This window comes from Mobula hypostoma, chromosome 26 (assembly GCF_963921235.1).
Source record: "Mobula hypostoma chromosome 26, sMobHyp1.1, whole genome shotgun sequence".
Taxonomy (NCBI): domain Eukaryota; kingdom Metazoa; phylum Chordata; class Chondrichthyes; order Myliobatiformes; family Myliobatidae; genus Mobula; species Mobula hypostoma.
The window spans coordinates 21,250,479-21,272,625 of NC_086122.1; the positions used below are offsets into that span (position 1 = coordinate 21,250,479).

Here is a 22,147-nt window from a genome sequence, read left to right on the forward strand (position 1 = left end):
GAGGACAGTGGGAAGGCCGTGGGGTGAGAGTTTGCTACCCTCAATCATTCATTCACCCGGCTGAATCACCCCTTTAAAATCACCGAAAAGGTTTTCTTCATCTTAAATTCTTTGTTTAAAATGAAGTCTTAACTTATTATTGAGGAGTTCAGAATGGAGCAATGTGACAAACACTCCATAACAAGGCATAAAAAAAAGAGAGAAAATCTGCAGATGCTGGAAATCTGAGCAACACGCACAAAATGCTGGCCCGAAATGACGACTGTATTTTTTTCCGTAGATGCTGCCTGGCCTGCTGAGTTCCTCCAGCATTTCTACTCACACTCCTCTCCAAATGAATTTCCTGGTAAGGTTTCCATCCCTTGCGGTGGAGCATTTTGCCCTCAGCTATTGTTGTGTACGAGAGGGAGAGTGCAGAGCATACCAGGATGCCTCCATACGGGATACTCAACTGAACTTTATTGATAACCCTGCTTGTGCAGTTTGTGAACTCCTTCCATGTGGGGGTGGCACTGGAATAACATCATTAACTACCACTATAATTATTGAGTACAATTGTTCATAGATTCACTTTTTCCCATAGTGTATTGTGGGAAAAACGGCATCGTAGAGCAAAGGCTGCTTTCCAACAGTGGAAGGAAAATACTTTGCAGGTCAGACGAGCAGAGACTATGGGCTGAACAGTTAGCTGGAGCCTTTCACTAAGGCATGGTGAGATGTTAAAGGTAAGAAGCTTGAAGCAGATGTGCTGAAGGACTGAAGAGCAGTGGGACTAGCAGAGACAGCGATGATGGATGTTGTATGTGCGAGAGTTGATGATTAAATGAGGGAACACAGAGCAGTGCAAAGTGCTTATTCATGAAGTTAACTCCAATGGTGGCAGAGCTCCGGGTCAGTGTTTCTGCAGCGCCTGGAGGGTGATGGGTACGGATCGTCAGTGGCTCGGAAGTGGATCACGAAGGAAAGGCATCAAAGGAATGCTGGTGATGAGCATTACTTGTTCAGTGTCAGGCAGTTCGGAAGATTAAAGCATTCACATCCAAATTTATGTATGCTCGGGTAGAGGTTAACAAAGGTCAGGTAGTCACTCCATGGCAGCATAGTGGCATGGTGTTTAGCATTATGCTATTTACAGGGTGAGTGACCCGGATTCAATTTCCGTAAGGAATTTGTATGTTCTCTCCGTGACCCCTTGGGTTTCTTCCCACATTTCAGACGTACAGGGTTAGTAGGTTAGTTAGTCACATGGATGGGCAGTCTGGGCTCGTTGGGCTGGAAGGGTCTTTTACTGAGTTGTATCTCTAAATAAATAAATTTATATGTAGGATATGAGGTGACGAAGAGACGGTATTGAGTGGATCTACCTCACAGATGAAAGCTGGTCTCCTGGTGTAGGAGAAACTGTTTTAAGGTATTTGAGAACTCATCGAGAGAAACCTGCTATGATGAATGACAATGTAGGAGGCTTGCTGGAGGAAGATGCAGTGGTCACAGTCAAAAAGAATATCATTGGTGTTGCAGAGATAGTCAGGCTCTGAACTGGAGGTTCTCTGATAGGGCATTCCAAAGAGCTTGGCATGAAATGACATGAGAATGCAGCTGATTTTGTTTTTTCAAATACTTGCTGACTACAACTACCACCGTAATTTGTTAACAAGGCAAGCAGCTTTTAGACAATAACCATTTTCATTTTGCGATTCAGTCTTCCCCAGATTCAATCTGCTTCCTCCAGTGGATTAACTTGCCTCTATGAAGGAAGAACATTGTTCATTTTAACTATCAAATGTCCTCACAAACCATTAGCACTATTCCCTGATTAAATTATTACTGGGATGAGATATGTGACCATTTCCTCTTAGCCTGCAAACTAGATTAAAACACTGATACTGGTATTAAACAGAAAGTCCCGTAGACAATTAAGTGATAAAAAAAAACTCCACTAGCTCCCCGAAGTGCTAAACCAGTGTAGTCAGTAAGATACACGTACACACAGTAATTTACAGGAAATCAGAATTTTGATTAAAGTGGTGAAAAGAGATGAAACCCAAGCCGTCATAGAGTTCCAAAACAAACCACGAACCAATGAATTAGGAGAGGTGTGTCTAAACAGCAACTGTCAAAAGGGCTAGGAATTCCAACTTTGTTTTGGGTTTTCAGTTTACATGAACAATGACTGCTAGTGTGTAAATTGCACCAAGAACATGCCACTGCAAGATTATCATCCAGTTTATTTCTTCAGCACATTCTGAATCCACAGATAATCAATTACTGACTTGGGGACACTGGTGAGTACTTCAATTCAAATTTCTAATTTATTAGCATAAAGAGGCTCGAAGGTGTTTATACTTCAATCTTACCTCGTTTGCATCAGATAAAACTCCTTTACTTCGCTGTATAGTTGGCTGCCTGTTATTTTCTGTGCCTTTTCAAAGTACTTATCAAATGATGTAGGCAGTATAACCTGAGATGTTTATGTTGAGTTTCAACCCCTGACTGAAACGTGGGATGACTAAGGTGACCCCCGCTTGGAGCCCATCAGTGTTGCAGTGCCTCTCTCTGATTAGAGAATGAGAGTAAATGGATTGAATCATCTGTTGTTTCAGTCTTCGGTGTGGGACAGTTTACTTCTCTGGTTTAATGACTCCCCCCACTTTCTAATTTAAATTCAGAGCATGTTGTGTGGAGGAAGGCCATTAACCCATAACCTGCTCCTTAACATCATTTCTGTAATTCAAATTATACAAGCACACCAAGATTTTTGTAGAATGAAGAAACTGCCCAAGACTTTTGTAGAACCAATAATTTCAAAATTGAACCCATGTACACTACCTTATTACTTTTCTTTGTTGTACTTATTTTAATTTAACTATTTAACATATATATACAGTATACTTACTGTAATTCAGTATTTTTTCTTTATGTCTATTTCTCATATATTTCATTGTACAGCTGCTGTAAAGTTAAAAAAATTTCACAACATATGCCGATAATGTTAAACCCAATTCTGAAAAAGATAATAATGAGAACCCTCTATAATTTGCAAATTGCATTCTTGTTTTTTTTCTGTGAGTAGTCAGCAGATCAAAAGTGAATTTTGTCCTGTATTTTATTAGAGAGTAAGGGTTAATGGGTTGAGTATGAATTTAAGTATAATGGGCAATCTAGTTCGTATCATCCGAGTTATCCAATCACCAAAAGCTTATTCATCAGTGTGCATGCTGGCTAAATATAGAGCTTGTTCAAATTTCCCTCCTTGGCTTGCTATTGGTTGTCTGTTCTCTTTGCGTATAAAATAGGTACTGTTCACTTAAAGGAACATTGTCCTCAATTATGATGTCTTAGGTGTTTTATTGTGATGAAGTTAATTAAGGTTGTATTAGTTTAATGGCAATTGATGTAATAAAATGAATCTGAAAATGACATTTTGAGTACTTGTAGGATCAAATGCAGTATGAACTTAATCTGACATCACACTGTTTCATGTTGATTAACATTTCCAGCTTGCTCCAGATATCAACCCTACTTTCAGAGTTCTCTGATACAGTACTGTGCTCGAGCATTGTGTTCTGTGCTCACTATAACAACTCAGCAACTGATTCTCAGTCTCCATTTCATAGGTTACAGACACATAGCACTTTCTCAGTTTAACTTCTCACTGCAGGTTTGTATGGCTCATAATTTTTAACGACCTTGTTGAACCTAATTAGTTCCTTAACCACCCCCAATTACTCTTGAGAGTAATTGGGTCATTTAAACTTCTGGTGATTGCGTAACTTGGGTGACAATGAGTGGATTGCCCGTTTTTACTTATCATCGACACTATTTCCATTGAAGTTAAAATGAATCATGTTGAAACTGCAGGTGGTCTTGTCAGCTGTCTGGTACGTTGCTCACGTGCACAGCCAGTTACTCAGGGGCATTCTGCATTCGTTATGGGAGAGTATCTGTACTTACCTCTGGATCTCAGATTCCATTGACGGATTGAATTTAACAGACGTGAGTGCGATCCGCAGAAAGATATCCTCTCGTGCTTTATGTGCTGGCGTCCAGAGACAAACTTCTTCCCTTTGAATGGTGTTGAGGCACTCAGGCAAGGGGGCTAATGCAACCCAATCTTCTCTGTGCCTTGTTTAACATTAATGAATATATAAATGAACAGTAATCAGGCTTAACTGATTGTTCAACTCTTTTATTTTCTCATTTCCATTCTAGGTTGATTGAAGGCAGAGAGTTATGATTTCTCCCCTTACCTACAGACACTTTGACTAAAATTCACTAACTTCATAGTTTGAGAATCTGTTCTGGGTATTTTCCATTTTTGTGAATCTCGGTATCATGCATGCAGCAAATGGCTTTAATGTATTTATGATAATGCCAAACAGTTACACTTGTAAGCATAGTCATTGTGATAAGTTTGTTTCACATTGTACATCATGCAGCCCCCACACTATCGATCTGTGGTGAATTTTCTAAAATTACTATTACATCAATGTCAAACATAATGACAAAAAATGGCCGTGATGTTATTTCCACATGCTCCTGCGAAAACAGAAAGGCATGTCACAACATGTTTATTTATATGTTAATAAGCGAATGAAATTTAGTTACTGCAAACATATGCGAAACTAACATTCAAATATAATCCTAAATTGTCCGCATATAAATACGTCCCAGAAGTCAGCAGAAATTAAATGTCCTATGAATTTATGGAAAATACACTTCATTTTAAAATTATTTTCTTTTCTTTTCCTTTGCTTTTGTAGGATCTCCTTGGTCTGCAGTTTCCAGAGCTCCATCATTAGCGCCTGATGGTGCATGGGAGTGTCTGAGACTAATGTTTATTTAACATCTCTTCCTGTGGAAATTAATTGGTTCTCTGTTCATCACTTTCCCAGAGAGACATAAACATGCATCCCAACCATCTCCTATGTGCATATTGGAGTTAACATTTACCGGCTTCAATGAGACCTTAAAATGAAAGCTGTTTTGGAACTAGCATTTGATAGAACATAGAACATTACAGCCTAGTACAAGGCTTTCAGCCCACATTGTTATGCCAACCTTTTAACCTACTGTAAGATCAATCTAACCCTTCCCTCCTCACTATCCCTCAATATGTCAATCTAAAATTTCCTTAAATGTTCTAATGTATCTGTTTCTATACTGCCCCAGCAGGGCGTTCCCCACATCCAGCATTCTGTGCAAAAAATGTAGATACTGTGCAAACATCTTAGGTACATATATATAGCTAGGTTGCCTGTGTCTTTTGCACGAATCTGTAGTAATTTTATGTATTGTGTTGTTCTGCTGCCACACAAAAAAAATTCATGACATATGTGACTGATGATAAACCTGATTTTGACTTGGGTTTCTATTGTGGGATGGGGGCAGGGAGAGGAGAGTCATGGTTGGGAAAGGGGGAATGGAGAGGGGAGGGAGCAAAACGCACCAGAGAGACTTTTTGTAATGATCAATAACCCAACTGTTTGGAATTAAATGACCTTGCCTGATGTCTCAGTGCTGGGTGCATCTGCTCCTGTGTCACCCCCTACCTTTGGCACTCCTTCTCTGCCACCTGTCCCACAGCCTTCCTGCAGCACTCCACCCTTTCCATTCCCAATATCCTTTGAACCCGCCAGATTTACAAACTCGCTCTCCGCGCCATATTGACTAATAAGGTACTGTGCAGAAGTCTTAGGTACTCTAGCTACACGATACATACAGGTCCAAGACCTCTGCACAGGATGTACTTTGATATCCTCCCTATATTTTCCTCCAACCACCTTAAAATTATGCTCCTCATATTAGCAATACAAACGTCTACGCTTTAAAGTTGTAGCGGACAACTTTGTTGCTCTCTTGATCAGGGAACCACATTTTACATAAAGCAGAACAAAAAAAGCCTGTGCCAAATGCCAAGTGAGAACTCGGCTGATTACAGAATGTTCAAAACACAAATAATAAAGGAAGTAAGGGACATATAAGAGAAAATGAGAGAAAAATGGGCAGCAAACATAGAACAGAATCTAAAAGTATTTTACAGATATGTGAACAGCAATAGAGGTGTAGGAAGGGAGGGGAGGCTGAAGGGAGACGGAGGAAGGAAAGCTGCTCGTGGAATCAGAATTTATTATCACTGACACAAGTCATGAAAGCTGTTGCTTTGTGACAGCAGTTCAGGACAATACACAAAACATACTATAAATTACAATAATAAATATATATCAAATATGGAATAAGTTGTGCAAAAACAGTGAAGTAGTGTTCATGGATTCATTTATCACTTCAGAAATCTGACGGTGGAGGGGAAGAAACTGTTCCTAAAACCCTGAGTGTGTGTCTTTGGGCTCCTGTACCTCCTTTCTGCTGGCAATAATTTGAAGGGAGCATGTCCTGGGTGCTGGGGGTCCTTTAATGATCGATGTCTCCTTTCTGAGGTTTCTCTCTCCACAGATACTGCCTGATTCAAGTATTTAAGTATGCCTGCCATTTTACCTTTGGTTTTGCTTCAAAGTTTTAGAATTTGCTGTTTCAAGGACAGAATGGTGAAGAGGTTTGATTTGTCGTGGATGGAATTTCACACCAAGAAGTGTGAAGTGCTAGCTTTTGGCAGAAAGGATGGGAAGAAGCAACAAAACTGAATGGCACAATTTGAAAGAACAATAATTCATTGGCTGTGGAGGCCAGGTCATTGAAGTGGAGGTTGACAGGTTCTTGATTAGTAAGGACATCAAGGGTAATGGGGAGAAGGCAGAAAAATGGGGTTGACAGACATAATAAATAAGCCATGATAAAATTGTGGAGAATTCTTGATGGGGTGAATAGCCCAATTCTGCTCCTCTGTCTTATGGTCCATGGCCAAGAAGAGCAAGGACATTTCAGAGTGTATATACATTGTTGATCGGAAGTAGTGAGTCAGATTCAGAAAATGATTAAAAAGAATCTGGAACCCTGAGCTCTATAAGGAGAGTAATTCAGTACAAGAGCACAGAAGTCAAGGTGGATCTTTATAAAACACTGGTCTTAGGCAGATGGTTCATGCACCATAAAGATGAGAAGGCTTTAGAGTGGGTACAACAACAAAATACTGAAATGACAGCAGAGCTGACGGACTTCAGTTATGTGGATAGATTAGGGAAGCTGTCTTTGCTCTCCAGTACAGGAGTTTCTGGGTGCCTGATGGTGATATTTAAAATCATGGCAGGTAAACTGGGTAGAGGACAGAAAATGGAGGTGATTGTCAAAGAGAATCAAAACAAACTGCAGAGAATTATTTTATGCAGTGAGTATATGGACACTGAGGCTTTCATCTTAACCACTTAGCCACATTTACCAAGCAGGTGGTGTACCAGTTTCATAGGTGTCAAGGTTATTTGCAGTGCAGCTACAGTCAACGTGTTGGAAAGGTATGAACGGATAGCAATTGTATTTAGATCTCACAACGCTGACCAGTTTAGGAGATCATCCATTTTGACTATCGAGCAATCGAGTGTGGCACAGACTTCGCAGCTGCTAGTGTGATAAACATTCAGCAAGTGTATGTTTCATTTCAGACCACGAACCTCAGGGCTGTAATTAGAAGTCCAGGCTACAGTAGGCTTTTCACGTGAATGAGAGCCAGAGCAGGTGGTGTCTGGGTAGGTTGTAGTCTGACTAAAACATCACAATACATTGTTTCTTCTTAGAATTCTGATTTCCAGTGTCAAACTCAGCACGCCTTTTCTGTCATAATCAAAAACTCAGCAACTGTGGAAAGACAAACGGTTAATGTTTCAAGTCTGGGACCTTCGACATAATCAATCTTATCTTCACTTTTTAATCCACAGCAGTTTGTGGAGAATACGGGTTAATGCTCCACACTTTTACCAGCTTTACTGTGAAATTGGGAGGCATGCACCGGGCTAAATTCCAAGACTCAAATTTTATTTTCTCCCTGGGAGGAATCTCTAGTTCAGGCACCTTTGGGACAATAAAGTAAAGGGGTGGAGGAGGGTAGACACGAGTTTACCTTTTAATCTGACACAGCACAATTGCACACATTAATGCTTTGTGACTTCCAGCAATTCTGCTACTGGCAGCAGGTGAGGAATTGTGACCAAGATCACTCCCTTGGAGATGATCGTGGAAAATAGCTGGCATCCTGGGCCTGGTTTTTGGAGGGGAGAAAGTCTACCACTACTACCAAGTTACACTTCTTCACAAACCACAGGTAGAATGTACTGATTAAAGTCTGCTTAATCTTTTGCAAACTATAATCAAGACGCCTTCATTTATTGGTCTGCCCTGATTTGGTCTTGAAAACCTAATCCGTTTTTCACAGTTGTTGACTTTTGTATCTCGAATCACTTTCGTATAGGCACATATAGAAATGTTGAACCTCTAACACCCAACATTTTTTAATTATCTCAGCCTATCTAGCGCGGTAGAGTTGGAGACAGTATGCTTAGCGTTTTAGCATGTGGTTATACTGAATGATACATAGGGGATTTCTGCAGGATGTGCTATGCTGTTGTTATTGATTTCTTATAAATGTGTCATTTACGCAGAAAGTGTGTCGTAAACTCAGCAGATGTTACTGTGGTCCTGAATGCCTGTCTCACATGGACAAACATTGTCAGTTGGTAATTGTTGGTACTGCAATTCACTTTGCCATTCATTTAGAACATTCTGGACAAATAATGAGAACTCCACATAGTAGATTCAATGAAAGGCTATCAGCCTAAAGCAGTTAGCTCTACTCTTCCCTCCACAGAAGCATCTTGACCAACTGAGTTTTTTACGGTTTCGTTATTTAATTGTTGAATGGTGGAGTTTGTAAAGTACAGGGTTTAACATCTCCTACTGAAGGATAATCCATCCTGAGATAAGGCAAGTGTCATACTGAAAGAAAAATGACATTTAGGAAGAAAAATAAAACCATAAGAGCTTTTACAAGTGTATAGAAAGGAAGAAAGTAGCTGAGGTAGAAGATGTGGGTATGAAAGAGACAGAAGAACTTAATCACAATTGCTGGAAAAATGTACAAGGCAAACTAGTGGGACTGTAGGCTGACACGCCCCTGAACTTGATGATCTGCCTCCCAGAGCTTTAAAATGTAGGAGGTGTAGAAGTAATGGATGCATTGTTTACGATCTTCCACAATTTCTTAAATTCAAGGAAGTTCCAACCAACTGGAAAATGATAACTCTAATCACTACAGTTCAGCAATATTATGGCCACTTCGACCACTTTGCATTTAAATTGACATTTTTTTGTTCTAATTATGTTCTTTCTTGTAAAAATTGTGTTTAAGTTCTGTTTTCCTTATGAATGCTTCTTATATTTCTAAGTACCTGTGATGTTGCTGAAAGTACATTTTCATTGCAGTTGGTCATGGGCTGCAAAAGGCTCTTGAACCTGGTGTAAACTGTAGCACTTTCTGACATACATTTCAAAGTTGCTGGTGAACGCAGCAGGCCAAGCAGCATCTGTAGGAAGAGGTGCAGTCGACAAGGAGAGGAGACAAGGGTCTCGGCCTGAAACGTCGACTGCACCTCTTCCTACAGATGCTGCTTGGCCTGCTGTGTTCATCAGCAACTTTGATGTGTGTTGCTTGAATTTTCAGCATCTGCAGAATTCCTGTTGTTTCTGACATACATTGTTCCATTCTTACAGGCTGTGTGCTGCAGAGGGATCCAGCTATGGAAGAAGCTATGAATGCAACATTGTCGCTGCGGTGGAACGTGACTGACGAGCCCTTAAATATGATGTAAGTTTGCATTACAGTTTGGCTGTCCAGTGTCCATTACTAAATAGGACGCTTATTAATGTTGCGTCTCTGCCGACTACCACGTTGGTGTTGGCTGCTCCCTTCAAAAAAAGAGAAAGATTACAAATGCATATTCCAGAACAGTAAATTGATTCGTTTCTGTCTTGCTCACTGAGGGAGAAATTGTAGAAAACATCCTCCTTTTAGTATAATACTGCTCCTAAAAATAAAACTTCACTTAAAATGCTCAGACTTTACCTCATGCTGCCATCTATTTGAACACTCTGTGGGTGAGACGGTAAGTTGGTTGCTTTTTTCCACCTCCATTCAATATGATGCAGAAGTAAGCAACACATCTTGTGGAGATCTGACAGCTAACGGTGCCTTCTGTTTGAAAAATATCACATACTGTAGAGATACCGATGGTGAGAAACTATCTCATCATTTTGATTACATATCTCACACCTGCAAAAAGGCATTCTCCACCGATTTCCTGACAGTGAATGGAATGTGTGAAAATATTATTGCATCAGAGGCAATCTTTTCCCATCAGGTAAAACAGAAAATAAACTTAAATAAGGTGCAGAATATGATAGGTTCAGTGAAATATACAATAGAAAGGTGTAATTGCGATACTCAAACTCTGACAAGAAATAACCAGCATCGGAAACAGTTTGCTCTTTGGTGGCTGTAGGACCTGTGCTGTGTTTTGGAACATGGAGCCACCCAACTTTAGCTCAGATTCAGTGCTGAGCTGAAATCAGTCTAATTCACATCATTCAGCTGGTTCCATACAGTCAGATGACACTATCATGTGGTGGGCTGCCAGGAAAGAGTTCAGTCAGTTCTGAACTAGATATGGATAGTTGATAAGTTTGTGGCATAAGGTAGAAGGAGTCAACTTTAGACAATGACTACAGTTACTGGTATGTTAAAGCAAGCATTTTCAGGTTTTTCTTTCCTCTCAAAAAGAGTAAATTAATTAAATAGGTGCACGTAGCTACTGTCAGCTAATGCGATTATTCCCCCAACGACCTCCCTGCTGAGGTTGATAACATGCACATCATTTGAATGAGGTTGTCCTTCACCAACTGCAGTCTAATGACAGTGTGTCCCACTTGTACTGAGAGAAGCCAGCACTGTTTGTAGTTGCTGCAGGAAAGTTGACCTGGCCGACCAAGTCCAAGGTCAATGAGCCCAGTGCTTGAAGTCAACATCAGATAGAACCATATTAGATTATAGTTCTGTGCAAATATCTTTGGCACATATAGATATTGCTATGCTACCTAGTACAATTACACAGTACTGTATTTGTCAATATGAAGTGGAAGGCGAGATTGTAAATCTGGCGGGAGCAAAGGATGTTGGGAATGATGAGGGTGGAGCGCCACAGGAGGGGTGTGTGACAGGTGGCAGAGAGGGAGTGCCAGGGATGGGATGTGGCGCAGGTGCAGTCAAACCCAACCCTGAGATGTCAGGCAAGGTAATTTGATTCCAATCAATTGGTTTATGAATCGTTACAGAATGTCCCCCCGGTGTATTCTGCTCCCTTCTCCCTTCTCCCAACCATGATTCCCGTTTCCCGGACTCCTTCCCACTCAGAGTCCAGAATAGAGACCCATATCGGAATCAGGTTTATCATCATGAAATTTGGGTTTTTATTTGTGGCAGCAGTACAGTGCAGTCCTTAAATTTCTATAGCGCGGTGCAAAAGTCTTAGGCACCCTAGCTATATATATATGTATGTGTGTGTGTGTGTGTGTGTATACACACACACACACACGCACATGCACACATGCACACACGCACACAGGCACACACACACATATATACATAGCTCTGCTGGCTACCCTTACCTGGTTTAGCACGTCCATTAAAGGGGTCACATGCAAAAGGCTACTTGGAGCAACAGGGGAGTGCTGAGTGTCCAGTGGGGACCAAAGGTGAGAGAGCTGCCCCAGAATGGACCCGACAAGCCCCTTCTCCAGAGGCGCTACCCCTCCCTGGACACCCATACACCCCAGCAGTATGGGCTATATCGTAACTGCTGTCTATTCTACAATCCCTTTGGTATTCACTTCCATAACTGTAAGTTCTTGATTAAAAGTGTGCAGTTTACAGTAGAACACAGGTTTATCCCATGTTAGCTAAAATGCATCAGATTACTACTCACAATACATAAAGGAATTTTTTCATGTAAACTTATTAAAATTAAAGTAATTCTGAAGAGAATTTGTCAATTAAGACCAAAGTGAAATTCTTGATTATATATATTTTTCATATGTTTTCTTTAGTCATAGTCCTGTCTGCTCCTCATTAAAACAGCTGCTTCTCCTTTCAGCTGCAGTGACAGACATAATGATGGGGCTATTACAGCATTAGTCTCCCTGTGGGCAGTTTATGACATTGGGATCAGGCAGCAGTAAGGCAGGAACATATGGCTATAAATCTGATCAGATTCATATGTACATTACAGCTGCAAGTGAAGCAGGAAAACGACGACTGTGTGGAGCGTGAATACATTCCATTCTTATACTTGGTATATTTTGTCTTGGTACATTTATAAGAGGCCATCAGATATCGGAGCAGAATTGGGCCATAGTGCCCATGGAGTTTGTTCTGCCATTCCAATATTACTGATTTATTATCACCCTCAACCCCAATCTCCTGCCTTCTTGTAACCTTTGACATCTATTAACCTCTGCTTTCAATATACCCAATCATTTGACCTCCATTATCTTCTGGGACAATGAACTCCACAGACTCATTACCCTCTGGCTAAAGAAATTCCTCGTTGTTTCTGTTCAAAAGGGGCATCCTTGTATTCTGTGGCTGTGCCCTCTGGTCCTGGGCTCCCCCACTCTCCATGTCCAATATCTAGGCTTTTCAATATTTGATAGATTTCAGTGAGATTTCAGCCCCTTCCCCCATTCTTCTAAGCTCAAATACAGGCCCAGAACCATCAAACACTCCTCACATATTAACCCTTTCATCCCCAGCATCATTCTCATGAACCTCCCCGGGACCCTCTCCAATGCCAGCACATCTTTTCTCAGATAAGGGGATGATAACTGTGGCTGATAATAACAGTTAATTGCTTATGAAAGATTTTGGCTAAAATAGCAAAATCAGAAAATGTTCCTAAATTTAAATTTTTCCCAGAGTTTTAAACTTGACTTAATTTTCAGTTAGTAATTTTTCAAATATTTGTTGAATGCACTTTTATGATGCCCTGTAATTTCTAAAGTGTACCTTTTGAGTTAACCCATGGTTTTTTTGTTGTTCTACAGAGAGACAGCAATGAACTACAGTGACAACCGCAGTTTGATTGAGAGAGCTGTCCATGAGGCATGTATCACCTGGCACCCAGTTCAGAACTTCATTCTCCCACTCGTCTACGTGGTGGTTCTGTTTGTAGGACTCTTCGGCAACTTCATTGCACTTCTCATTTTCCTTCAGAATGCCTGGAAGATCAAAAAAGCGATCCGAGTGTACCTGATTAATCTTACGCTGGCAGACATCACATTCAATGCCACTCTGCCTTTCTGGGTGGTTTACTACTTTAAAGGTGGAGACTGGATCTTCTCAGAAGCCATGTGCCGGATGGCAGGAGTGTTCTACTATGTGGCGACATACAGTGCCATGACCTTTATGATCCTCATTAGCATTAACAGGTACTGCACGGTACGAATGACAAAGCTCCCAATTCCTCTGAATGAACCAACGGGATCTCTGTACACCTGCGGCTTCGTCTGGATGTTTTGGTTAGCTTGCGGCATTCCCGCTTTGATGCAGCGACAAACGAACAGGTGGGGACTTAACGCCACAAGGTGTTTCGAAGAATACTCTGACAGAAGAAGTTACGTGTATGCATCTTTCGTATTCTTCCTCATATCCTTCTTGTTCGTCCTACTGAGCTACATTTCAATTATGAAAGCTCTTTCCTCCCAGGGGAACGCTCTGAAGGGCATGCATCGAAGGTTGGCAAGGTCAATGGTGCTAGGAATGCTTATTGTATTTTTGGTCTGTGTTTTACCTTACCACCTTTCCCTAATCCCCTGGGAGCTAAGCAGGGCTAACTCCAAAGAGGCAGCTGGCTGCTCCCCTCTCAAAGGCATAGACATAGTGCACAAACTGAATTTGGCTCTGCTGAGCATGAACAGTTGTGTTGACCCCATCATCTACTGCTTCTCTGTGAAGAGATTTCGCCGAGAGTTGAACAAGATATTCAGAAAACTGGTCCGCCGTTTGCCATTTCAGCCACATACGATCGAGCCTTCAGAGACTCACATCAGGTCAAATTCACTCACTACCTCATAAACTTCAAGTGATAAGAACTTGCATCACATCTTAAGTGATGTGTCAGCGTCAATTTCGTTCCAGTGCTTTACACCTCTTCAGCTCAAGTAGAATACCTGAGGCCTTCCATGGGTGAAATTACTGTCAACTTTATTGTTATAAAGCACCACTGGGCTCTTTCCATTTGCACCCAGTACCAGACGAAACTTGACGGCTCAAAAGATGGTTGTGACACTTTCGATGATTGAAGAATGGATTCTCATCTTCTATTTTTAATGTATAAAAATGCAAACATGGACATTTTCAGTATTTATTGCCAACTTCTGTGCCTGGAGCATCAAAGACAAAAATATGGCATATCTGTCACATTGATAGTTTTGATGGAACATTGCCTACATGATAATGTATTGGGGATATTTTGGTGTGGGAGATTTTCCAAAAAAGTTTACCACTTCTAATGTAACACGTGAAAAAGCAAGAAAGGCACAAAATGCTTGTATCTAGTGTGGGAGTTCTTTCTCATCATGGCTCCTAACATAAATATTCCACTCCTGATAACATCAAGGAATTGCAATTCAATGCATGACACTCATATTTTTCGCCATTGCAAACAATCATGGTCATACTGGTTTCTTTGAAATGTAGTTTACGAGCTTAATTTTGTGACACTTTTGAACACAAAGTGCTTCATAAATTTGTGTTCTGTTACTTTTTTAAAGCTCTGATATATTTATGTTTTTGTTTGTACACTTTTAAATCTTGACCTTGACTTTGCTTAGTTACCTTATTGAAGGTAATTAACACAGGAATCCAGGCTTTCAGTTGTTAATGAGAATTCCATGAAGCCTTATTGATTATGTGGTTGATGCTTGCAAATGAAAGCTTACACACTAAGTGTAAAACAAATCTGCAACTATTTATAGAAGAAAAAAATCAGTTGCTGAATAATTTGATGCATTAAATATGCGCTGGTAGTTTCGTCCCCATTCACCATCCAGTCCATTACCATTCTCCCACTCACTCACCATATGCTGAATATATTTCGAGCTACCAGCTAACTTGGTTTTGCAGGAGATTTGACACTTTGCCTCAACAATACGTTTGCAACATACGAGCTTCCCTGCTCTGCATTTAAAGGCAATGCCTTGTTACATTTTCTTTAATACTTTTTGCTTTTACTTTAAGTTTGTATTCTATGTATCATTTTGTCAACATATTCACACTATGGAATTCTGAAGACCTCTTTTTGGGCTTTGAGGCTCTGGTGAGAAATATTACATTTTTTCAAATGACTTTGCATTGCTGTGTTCTCAAGACCATGACAATAAACCTATATTGCACCTTCCTGATTGTTTTATTTTTCCAGGAAGAATTTTCCCCAATGATCCATCTAGGATTATGTGCAAACTCATCTTTGTCTGAGTTCAAAACCAAGAAAAACATATCAGGGCAGAGAATTCCACAGAAGCAAAAAAGTTAAGTCTTTACTTTAGATTTCCAGTATCTGCAGTTGTTTATTTAAAGTTTCATTTTCTGTAGCATTCTGACTGATGACATCTTCTAGTCATTCATAAAATGGTGGATATGTGCCACAAATCCAAAGGCCTGCACAAACAAATTGGAGATTTGACCTCAAATCCCATAATTTGTAAAACCTTACCTACAATCTTAAAAAAAGTAGCATGTGATTTACTAATGACCTTCAAAGAAGGAAATCTGCAGTCTTTCTTTGACTTACTTTTATTGGTGAATCCAGACTATTTTGATTGACTCCTAAATGTGCTGAAATAGCTCAACTAGTTCAAAGGTTGCAACAAATACTGCTTTGCCATCATGTATAGATACCCTGAAATTATATTTTACATACAAATACAGAACACAATGATTAAGAATAACATCTGGAAGGATTGTTTCAGGCCTATAGAGAATCAAGCCCTGATCACAGATGGAGCATTTCCGGTAACCATGGAGATGTAGCTTCCTACATTCCAGCTGAAGATTAACATCATTGAGAATCAAATAATAGTTTTGGTTTGGAAAATACATTTTCAAAATAACATCAACCACATTTTACTTTATGGAGCCCAATATTTGCACGTAAACATGTACAATGTCAGATATTTGAGATAATTGACAATGAGTGTAGAGCTTAAGGTGGTATCATGAGTATTGAATAGAAGATCAAAGACATAGATCAAAGCCTTTTAAGTTCTATAATTGAACCATTATAAGCTACATAACAGTATAGGCTACACCTATTTCATAGGTATCTGTGATCCAAGCATGGTTAGAGAATGAGAAGTGCAGTTACTGAACAGGAACAGATGGCCATTGATATTTGGGAACTTTGATATCTGCCCTTTAAACAGAGAAGTAAAATAGGGAAATTCCTACAAATACCCTTTTATTAAATAGAAAAAAACCTGAGAAAACAATTTCAAACCAAGCCAAAATGTTCAAATGATTTGTGGCCAGAAGTGTGATTAATACAACCTGGATTACTAATGAATATTTCTATGTAAAATGATACAATAAGAAAACCAAAATGTGGCACTTGGGAACTACAACTTAGATGTAATTTGTTCTTATGTGGTTACACTATTTCACTGGTTTAATGCTTGCTGTTCTTACAATTGTTGTGAATCGCATTGTAAATTATGCCTTGTATTCTAATCTTGCTTTATATAACTGGTCTTTAAAATATAATTTTAATATCAGCTTTATTGCTTGTTTCTTCATTGCTAGGCTATTCAGTAAACATCACGTACAGGCTAGGGCTCCTTTTTGCAGATTTTTAGTCTAATGAGTAGTTGAGGGTGGTTGATTGGGGTCTAGAGGACATTCAGGGATAAATTCAATAACAATTCGCAGAGGGAATTTATTTAGCTACAGGCTAGTTAAGAACATATGATCTCCAGATAGCTCAAACAACAGGAATTCTGCAGATGCTGGAAATTCAAGCAACATACATCAAAGTTGCTGGTGAACGCAGCAGGCCAAGCAGCATCTATAGGAAGAGGCGCAGTCGACGTTTCAGGCCGAGACCCTTCGTCAGGACTAACTGAAGGAAGAGTGAGTAAGGGATTTGAAAGCTGGAGGGGGAGGGGGAGATGCAAAATGATAGGAGAAGGCAGGAGGGGGAGGGATAGAGCCGAGAGCTGGACAGGTGATAGGCAAAAGGGGATACGAGAGGATCATGGGACAGGAGGCCTAGGGAGAAAGACGGGGGGGGGGTGACCCAGAGGATGGGCAAGAGGTATATTCAGAGGGACAGAGGGAGAAAAAGGAGAGTGAAAGAAAGAATGTGTGCATAAAAATGAGTAACAGCTGGGGTACGAGGGGGAGGTGGGGCCTAGCGGAAGTTAGAGAAGTCAATGTTCATGCCATCAGGTTGGAGGCTACCCAGACGGAATATAAGGTGTTGTTCCTCCAACCTGAGTGTGGCTTCATCTTTACAGTAGAGGAGGCCGTGGATAGACATGTCAGAATGGGAATGGGATGTGGAATTAAAATGTGTGGCCACTGGGAGATCCTGCTTTCTCTGGCAGACAGAGCGTAGATGTTCAGCAAAGCGGTCTCCCAGTCTGCGTCGGGTCTCACCAATATATAAAAGGCCACATCGGGAGCACCGGACGCAGTATATCACCCCAGTCGACTCACAGGTGAAGTGATGCCTCACCTGGAAGGACTGTTTGGGGCCCTGAATGGTGGTAAGGGAGGAAGTGTAAGGGCATGTGTAGCACTTGTTCCGCTTACACGGATAAGTGCCAGGAGGGAGATCAGTGGGGAGGGATGGGGGGGACGAATGGACAAGGGAGTTGTGTAGGGAGCGATCTCTGCGGAATGCAGAGAGAGGGGGGGAGGGAAAGATGTGCTTAGTGGTGGGATCCCGTTGGAGGTGGCGGAAGTTACGGAGAATAATATGTTGGACCCGGAGGCTGGTGGGGTGGTAGGTGAGGACCAGGGGAGCCCTATTCCTAGTGGGTGGTGGGAGGATGGAGTGAGAGCAGATGTACGTGAAATGGAGGAGATGCGTTTAAGAGCAGAGTTGATAGTGGAGGAAGGGAAGCCCCTTTCTTTAAAAAATGAAGACATCTCCCTCGTCCTAGAATGAAAAGCCTCATCCTGAGAGCAGATGCGGCGGAGACGGAGGAATTGCGAGAAGGGGATGGCGTTTTTGCAAGAGACAGGGTGAGAAGAGGAATAGTCCAGATAGCTGTGAGAGTCAGTAGGCTTATAGTAGATATCAGTGGATAAGCTGTCTCCAGAGACAGAGACAGAAAGATCTAGAAAGGGGAGGGAGGTGTCGGAAATAGACCAGGTAAACTTGAGGGCAGGGTGAAAGTTGGAGGCAAAGTTAATAAAGTCAACGAGCTCTGCATGCGTGTAGGAAGCAGCGCCAATGCAGTCGTCGATATAGCGAAGGAAAAGTGGGGGACAGATACCAGAATAGGCACAGAACATAGATTGTTCCACAAACCCAACAAAAAGGCAGGCATAGCTAGGACCCATACGGGTGCCCATAGCTACACCTTTAGTTTGGAGGAAATGGGAGGAACAAAAGGAGAAATTATTAAGAGTAAGGACTAATTCCGCTAGACGGAGCAGAGTGGTGGTAGAGGGGAACTGATTAGGTCTGGAATCCAAAAAGAAGCGTAGAGCTTTGAGACCTTCCTGATGGGGGATGGAAGTATATAAGGACTGGACATCCATGGTGAAAATAAAGCGGTGGGGGCCAGGGAACTTAAAATCATCGAAAAGTTTAAGAGCGTGAGAAGTGTCACGAACATAGGTCGGAAGGGATTGAACAAGGGGTGATAAAACAGTGTCGAGGTATGCAGAAACGAGTTCGGTGGGGCAGGAGCAAGCTGAGACAATAGGTCGGCCAGGACAGGCAGGTTTGTGGATCTTGGGTAGGAGGTAGAAACGGGAAGTGCGGGGTGTGGGAACTATAAGGTTGGTAGCAGTGGATGGGAGATCCCCTGAGCGGATAAAGTCGTTGATAGTGTGGGAGACAATGGCCTGGTGCTCCTTGGTGGGGTCACGATCGAGGGGTAAATAAGAGGAGGTATCCGCGAGTTGTCGCTGTGCCTCGGCAAGGTAGAGGTCAGTACGCCAGACTACAACAGCACCCCCTTTATCAGCGGGTTTAATAATAAGGTTAGGATTAGTGCGGAGGGAGTGGAGAGCAGAGCGTTCCGAAGGAGTGAGGTTGGAATGGGGACAAGGTGCGGTGAAGTCGAGACGGTTGATGTCCCGTCGGCAGTTGGCAATAAAGAGATCCAGAGCAGGCAGAAGACCAGAGCGGGGTGTCCATGAAGAAGAGGAGGGTTGAAGACGGGAGAAGGGGTCATCGGTGGGGGTGGAAGAGTCCTTGCCGAAGAAGTAGGCTCGGAGACGGAGACGGCGGAAGAAAAGTTCCGCATCGTGGCGAACACGGAACTCGCTGAGGTGTGGGCGAAGGGGGACAAACGTGAGGCCCTTACTGAGAACAGAGCGTTCTGCCTCCGACAGTTGAAGGTCGGAGGGGATGGTAAAGACCCGGCACGGATGAGAGCTGGGATCAGAGGGGGGAGGGGGGAGGCTGGGGGTGTCAATGGAGAGAGGAGGGTTGGGGTGAGAGGAAGATGGAGCCTCTGAGGGCCCAGGAGTTGACGGTGGGATCTTAGGAAGACGGGGTTGCAGAGTGGTGGTGGGGGAAGGGGAGACGGGAGTCACAACAGCAGCACATAAAGACCCGGCCTGGAGTTCAAGGCTGGAGTCGCAGTTGGTGGTTGCGTAATCATTTCGAATGTGTCCATGGTCGTTGCTGGAGTCCGGGTTTTGAATATGTCCTGAGGTGTTGGAGCCGCCGAGATCAATGGCAGGCGCCGCAATTGAAAGTTCATGCCTGCTAGCGTCGGGGCCGGCAGGCTCTGGAGTCCGTAGATGTAAGATCTTGCGATCTTTGCCTAACATGACAAAGTCAAAAAAATGGCGATTGCAGGCGTGGATCCGACGGAGGATGAAATACCGGGTAGGACCATTACAGACGGCGAAGAAAGTGTCCCGAAGGTGTGGAAGGGTCTGGGATAGGGACACCAAGTACCTCCTCATGGCGGAGAGCGTCGCCTTCAGAGCTTGACGGGAGAAGCGGCGAGAGGCAGAGTCAATAAAATGTGAGTACCTGGGATCCTCAGAAGGTCCAAATTGAGAGGCTTGGAAACGAATCCTAAAGCCAACTGGAGTAAGTTGGCGACGGAGGCACGTTCCAAGAAAGGATACATGGCTGTGATAGCGAGTCTGAGTCAAAATGTGGTCGAAAAGTTGAAGAGCCGAAGAAATTACAGATGGGGAGCAGTGAGAGATGGTTTCACTGAACTCCCGTCGAAGAGAGGATCTAAACTTCTTCGGTGTAGGCATCACCGGAAGAGGCTTCGCAGTAGTAAATTTAAACGCAAACAACAGGAATTCTGCAGATGCTGGAAATTCAAGCAACATACATCAAAGTTGCTGGTGAACGCAGCAGGCCAAGCAGCATCTATAGGAAGAGGCGCAGTCGACGTTTCAGGCCGAGACCCTTCGTCAGGACTCCAGATAACTGTTCGATTATAGTTGCCTCATCATCATCTACCTGACATTGTCCTGTCCTGTCCTGTCCACCAAAGGCAGAATAAATCTCAAAATTACTGCCCAATCAATGCGATCACAATCATTAACCAAGTGATGGGAAGCTTTTGTTGATTATGCTGTCAAGAGGTTAATTAGTCACAAATGTCCATTTGGATTTTGCTCGGGCCAACTCCATTCCATAACTCATCACAGCCTTGGTCCAATCCTGGAACAAAGAGCTATACTCCCAGGGTGAGACAAATATAGTTGCATTTGACATCAAATCAAAATTTGATTGACTGTGGCAACAAGGAGCCCTGGTAAAACGGCTGTCAATGGGAATCAAAAGGAAACATGGTTGGTGTCGTAGTTTGCACAAAGGAAGCAGACTACCATTGTTGCAGGTCAATTATCCCAGCCCTAGGACATCACTGCTGGAGTTGCTCAGGGCCATGACTTTAACTAAGTCTAACCTTTTTCAACTGCTTCAACTTTGCTTGTTTCAGATCAGAGATGGGATGTTTGGCGATGAGTTCATAATGTTCAACTCCATTTGCATCTCCACAGCAAATGATGTAATCCAAGCCTATGTTAGGCCTGGACAACATTTAGACATGGCTTGATTCAAAGGAGATGATACTTATGCATAAAAGAGGCAGGCTATGACCGTTTCCAACAGGAGAGAGATTTAAAGGACCTGTCATACATATCCAATGACAATATTAGCTCTGAGCTGCCATCATCAGCATCTTTGGGATACTGTTGACCAAAATCATGACTGGACCACCTACATAAATACCATGGCTACAAGAGCAAGTCATAGATTGGAAGTCCTCTGGTGAATGATTCACCTCCTGACCATCCAGAGACTTTCTATCATCTACAAGGCACAAATCAGGAGTGTGTTGCAAAGTTTCCATCTGCACAGAGTAGTAGAGGCCCAACAATGTTTAAGAAGGTTGACACCATTCGTTGGCTCCCTACTAGCCTCTCTATATTTTTACTCCCTCCACCACTGGCTGCAGTGTGTAGCATTTACAATGTATGTAACATTTACAACATGTGCCACAGTTATCTACCTAGAGCATGAGTTCCCAACCTTCTTTATGCCATGGACCCCTACCTTTAACCGAAGGGTCTGTGGACCCAAGTTTGGGACCCATGACCTAGAGTATTTCAACAGCCCTCTTCCAACCCATGATCTTTACTATCCACCACCTGCAGGGTCTGCTTCAAGAGTTTTCCGATTTGGAAATATTTCATCAATTCTGCATAATCCCTCCAAGAGGACCGCAACCTTGTTGTTGGGTTTGAAGGCTTCCGTGCCTCAATGACCCAGTCAGGGCTTTATGCTTTGGCTCTTGGTAGGGTCACCCATGCCAAGCAGGTCAAAGGGTAGAAGCCAGACTAAGAGTGGTCCATTGGTCTTCCAGGTTCAGGGGTTCAGCTCAGAGCAAATACTGGGGGCAGGGGGTAAAACAAAATTGTTTAGAAACAGCAGTGAAAAGT

General features: G+C 42.3%; 1 protein-coding gene across 2 annotated transcripts in view; it reads left to right on the forward strand.

Annotated features, from left to right (window-relative positions):
• The window catches only part of LOC134338200 (platelet-activating factor receptor-like), a 31,534-nt gene extending 17,028 nt beyond the window's left edge, over nucleotides 1-14,506 (forward strand). Inside the window, exons 1-3 of one of the 2 annotated variants that reach the window (XM_063033855.1) lie at nucleotides 2,015-2,285; nucleotides 9,655-9,748; nucleotides 13,039-14,506. In XM_063033855.1, coding sequence (XP_062889925.1) covers nucleotides 9,681-9,748; nucleotides 13,039-14,068 — 1,098 coding nt within the window. In that variant the 5' untranslated portion in view covers nucleotides 2,015-2,285; nucleotides 9,655-9,680 and the 3' untranslated portion in view covers nucleotides 14,069-14,506. Of the gene's footprint in view, nucleotides 1-2,014; nucleotides 2,286-9,654; nucleotides 9,749-13,038 lie in introns of those variants that run through there. The other variant, XM_063033856.1, reaches the window with a different exon arrangement.
• Nucleotides 14,507-22,147: the final 7,641 nt, after the last annotated feature.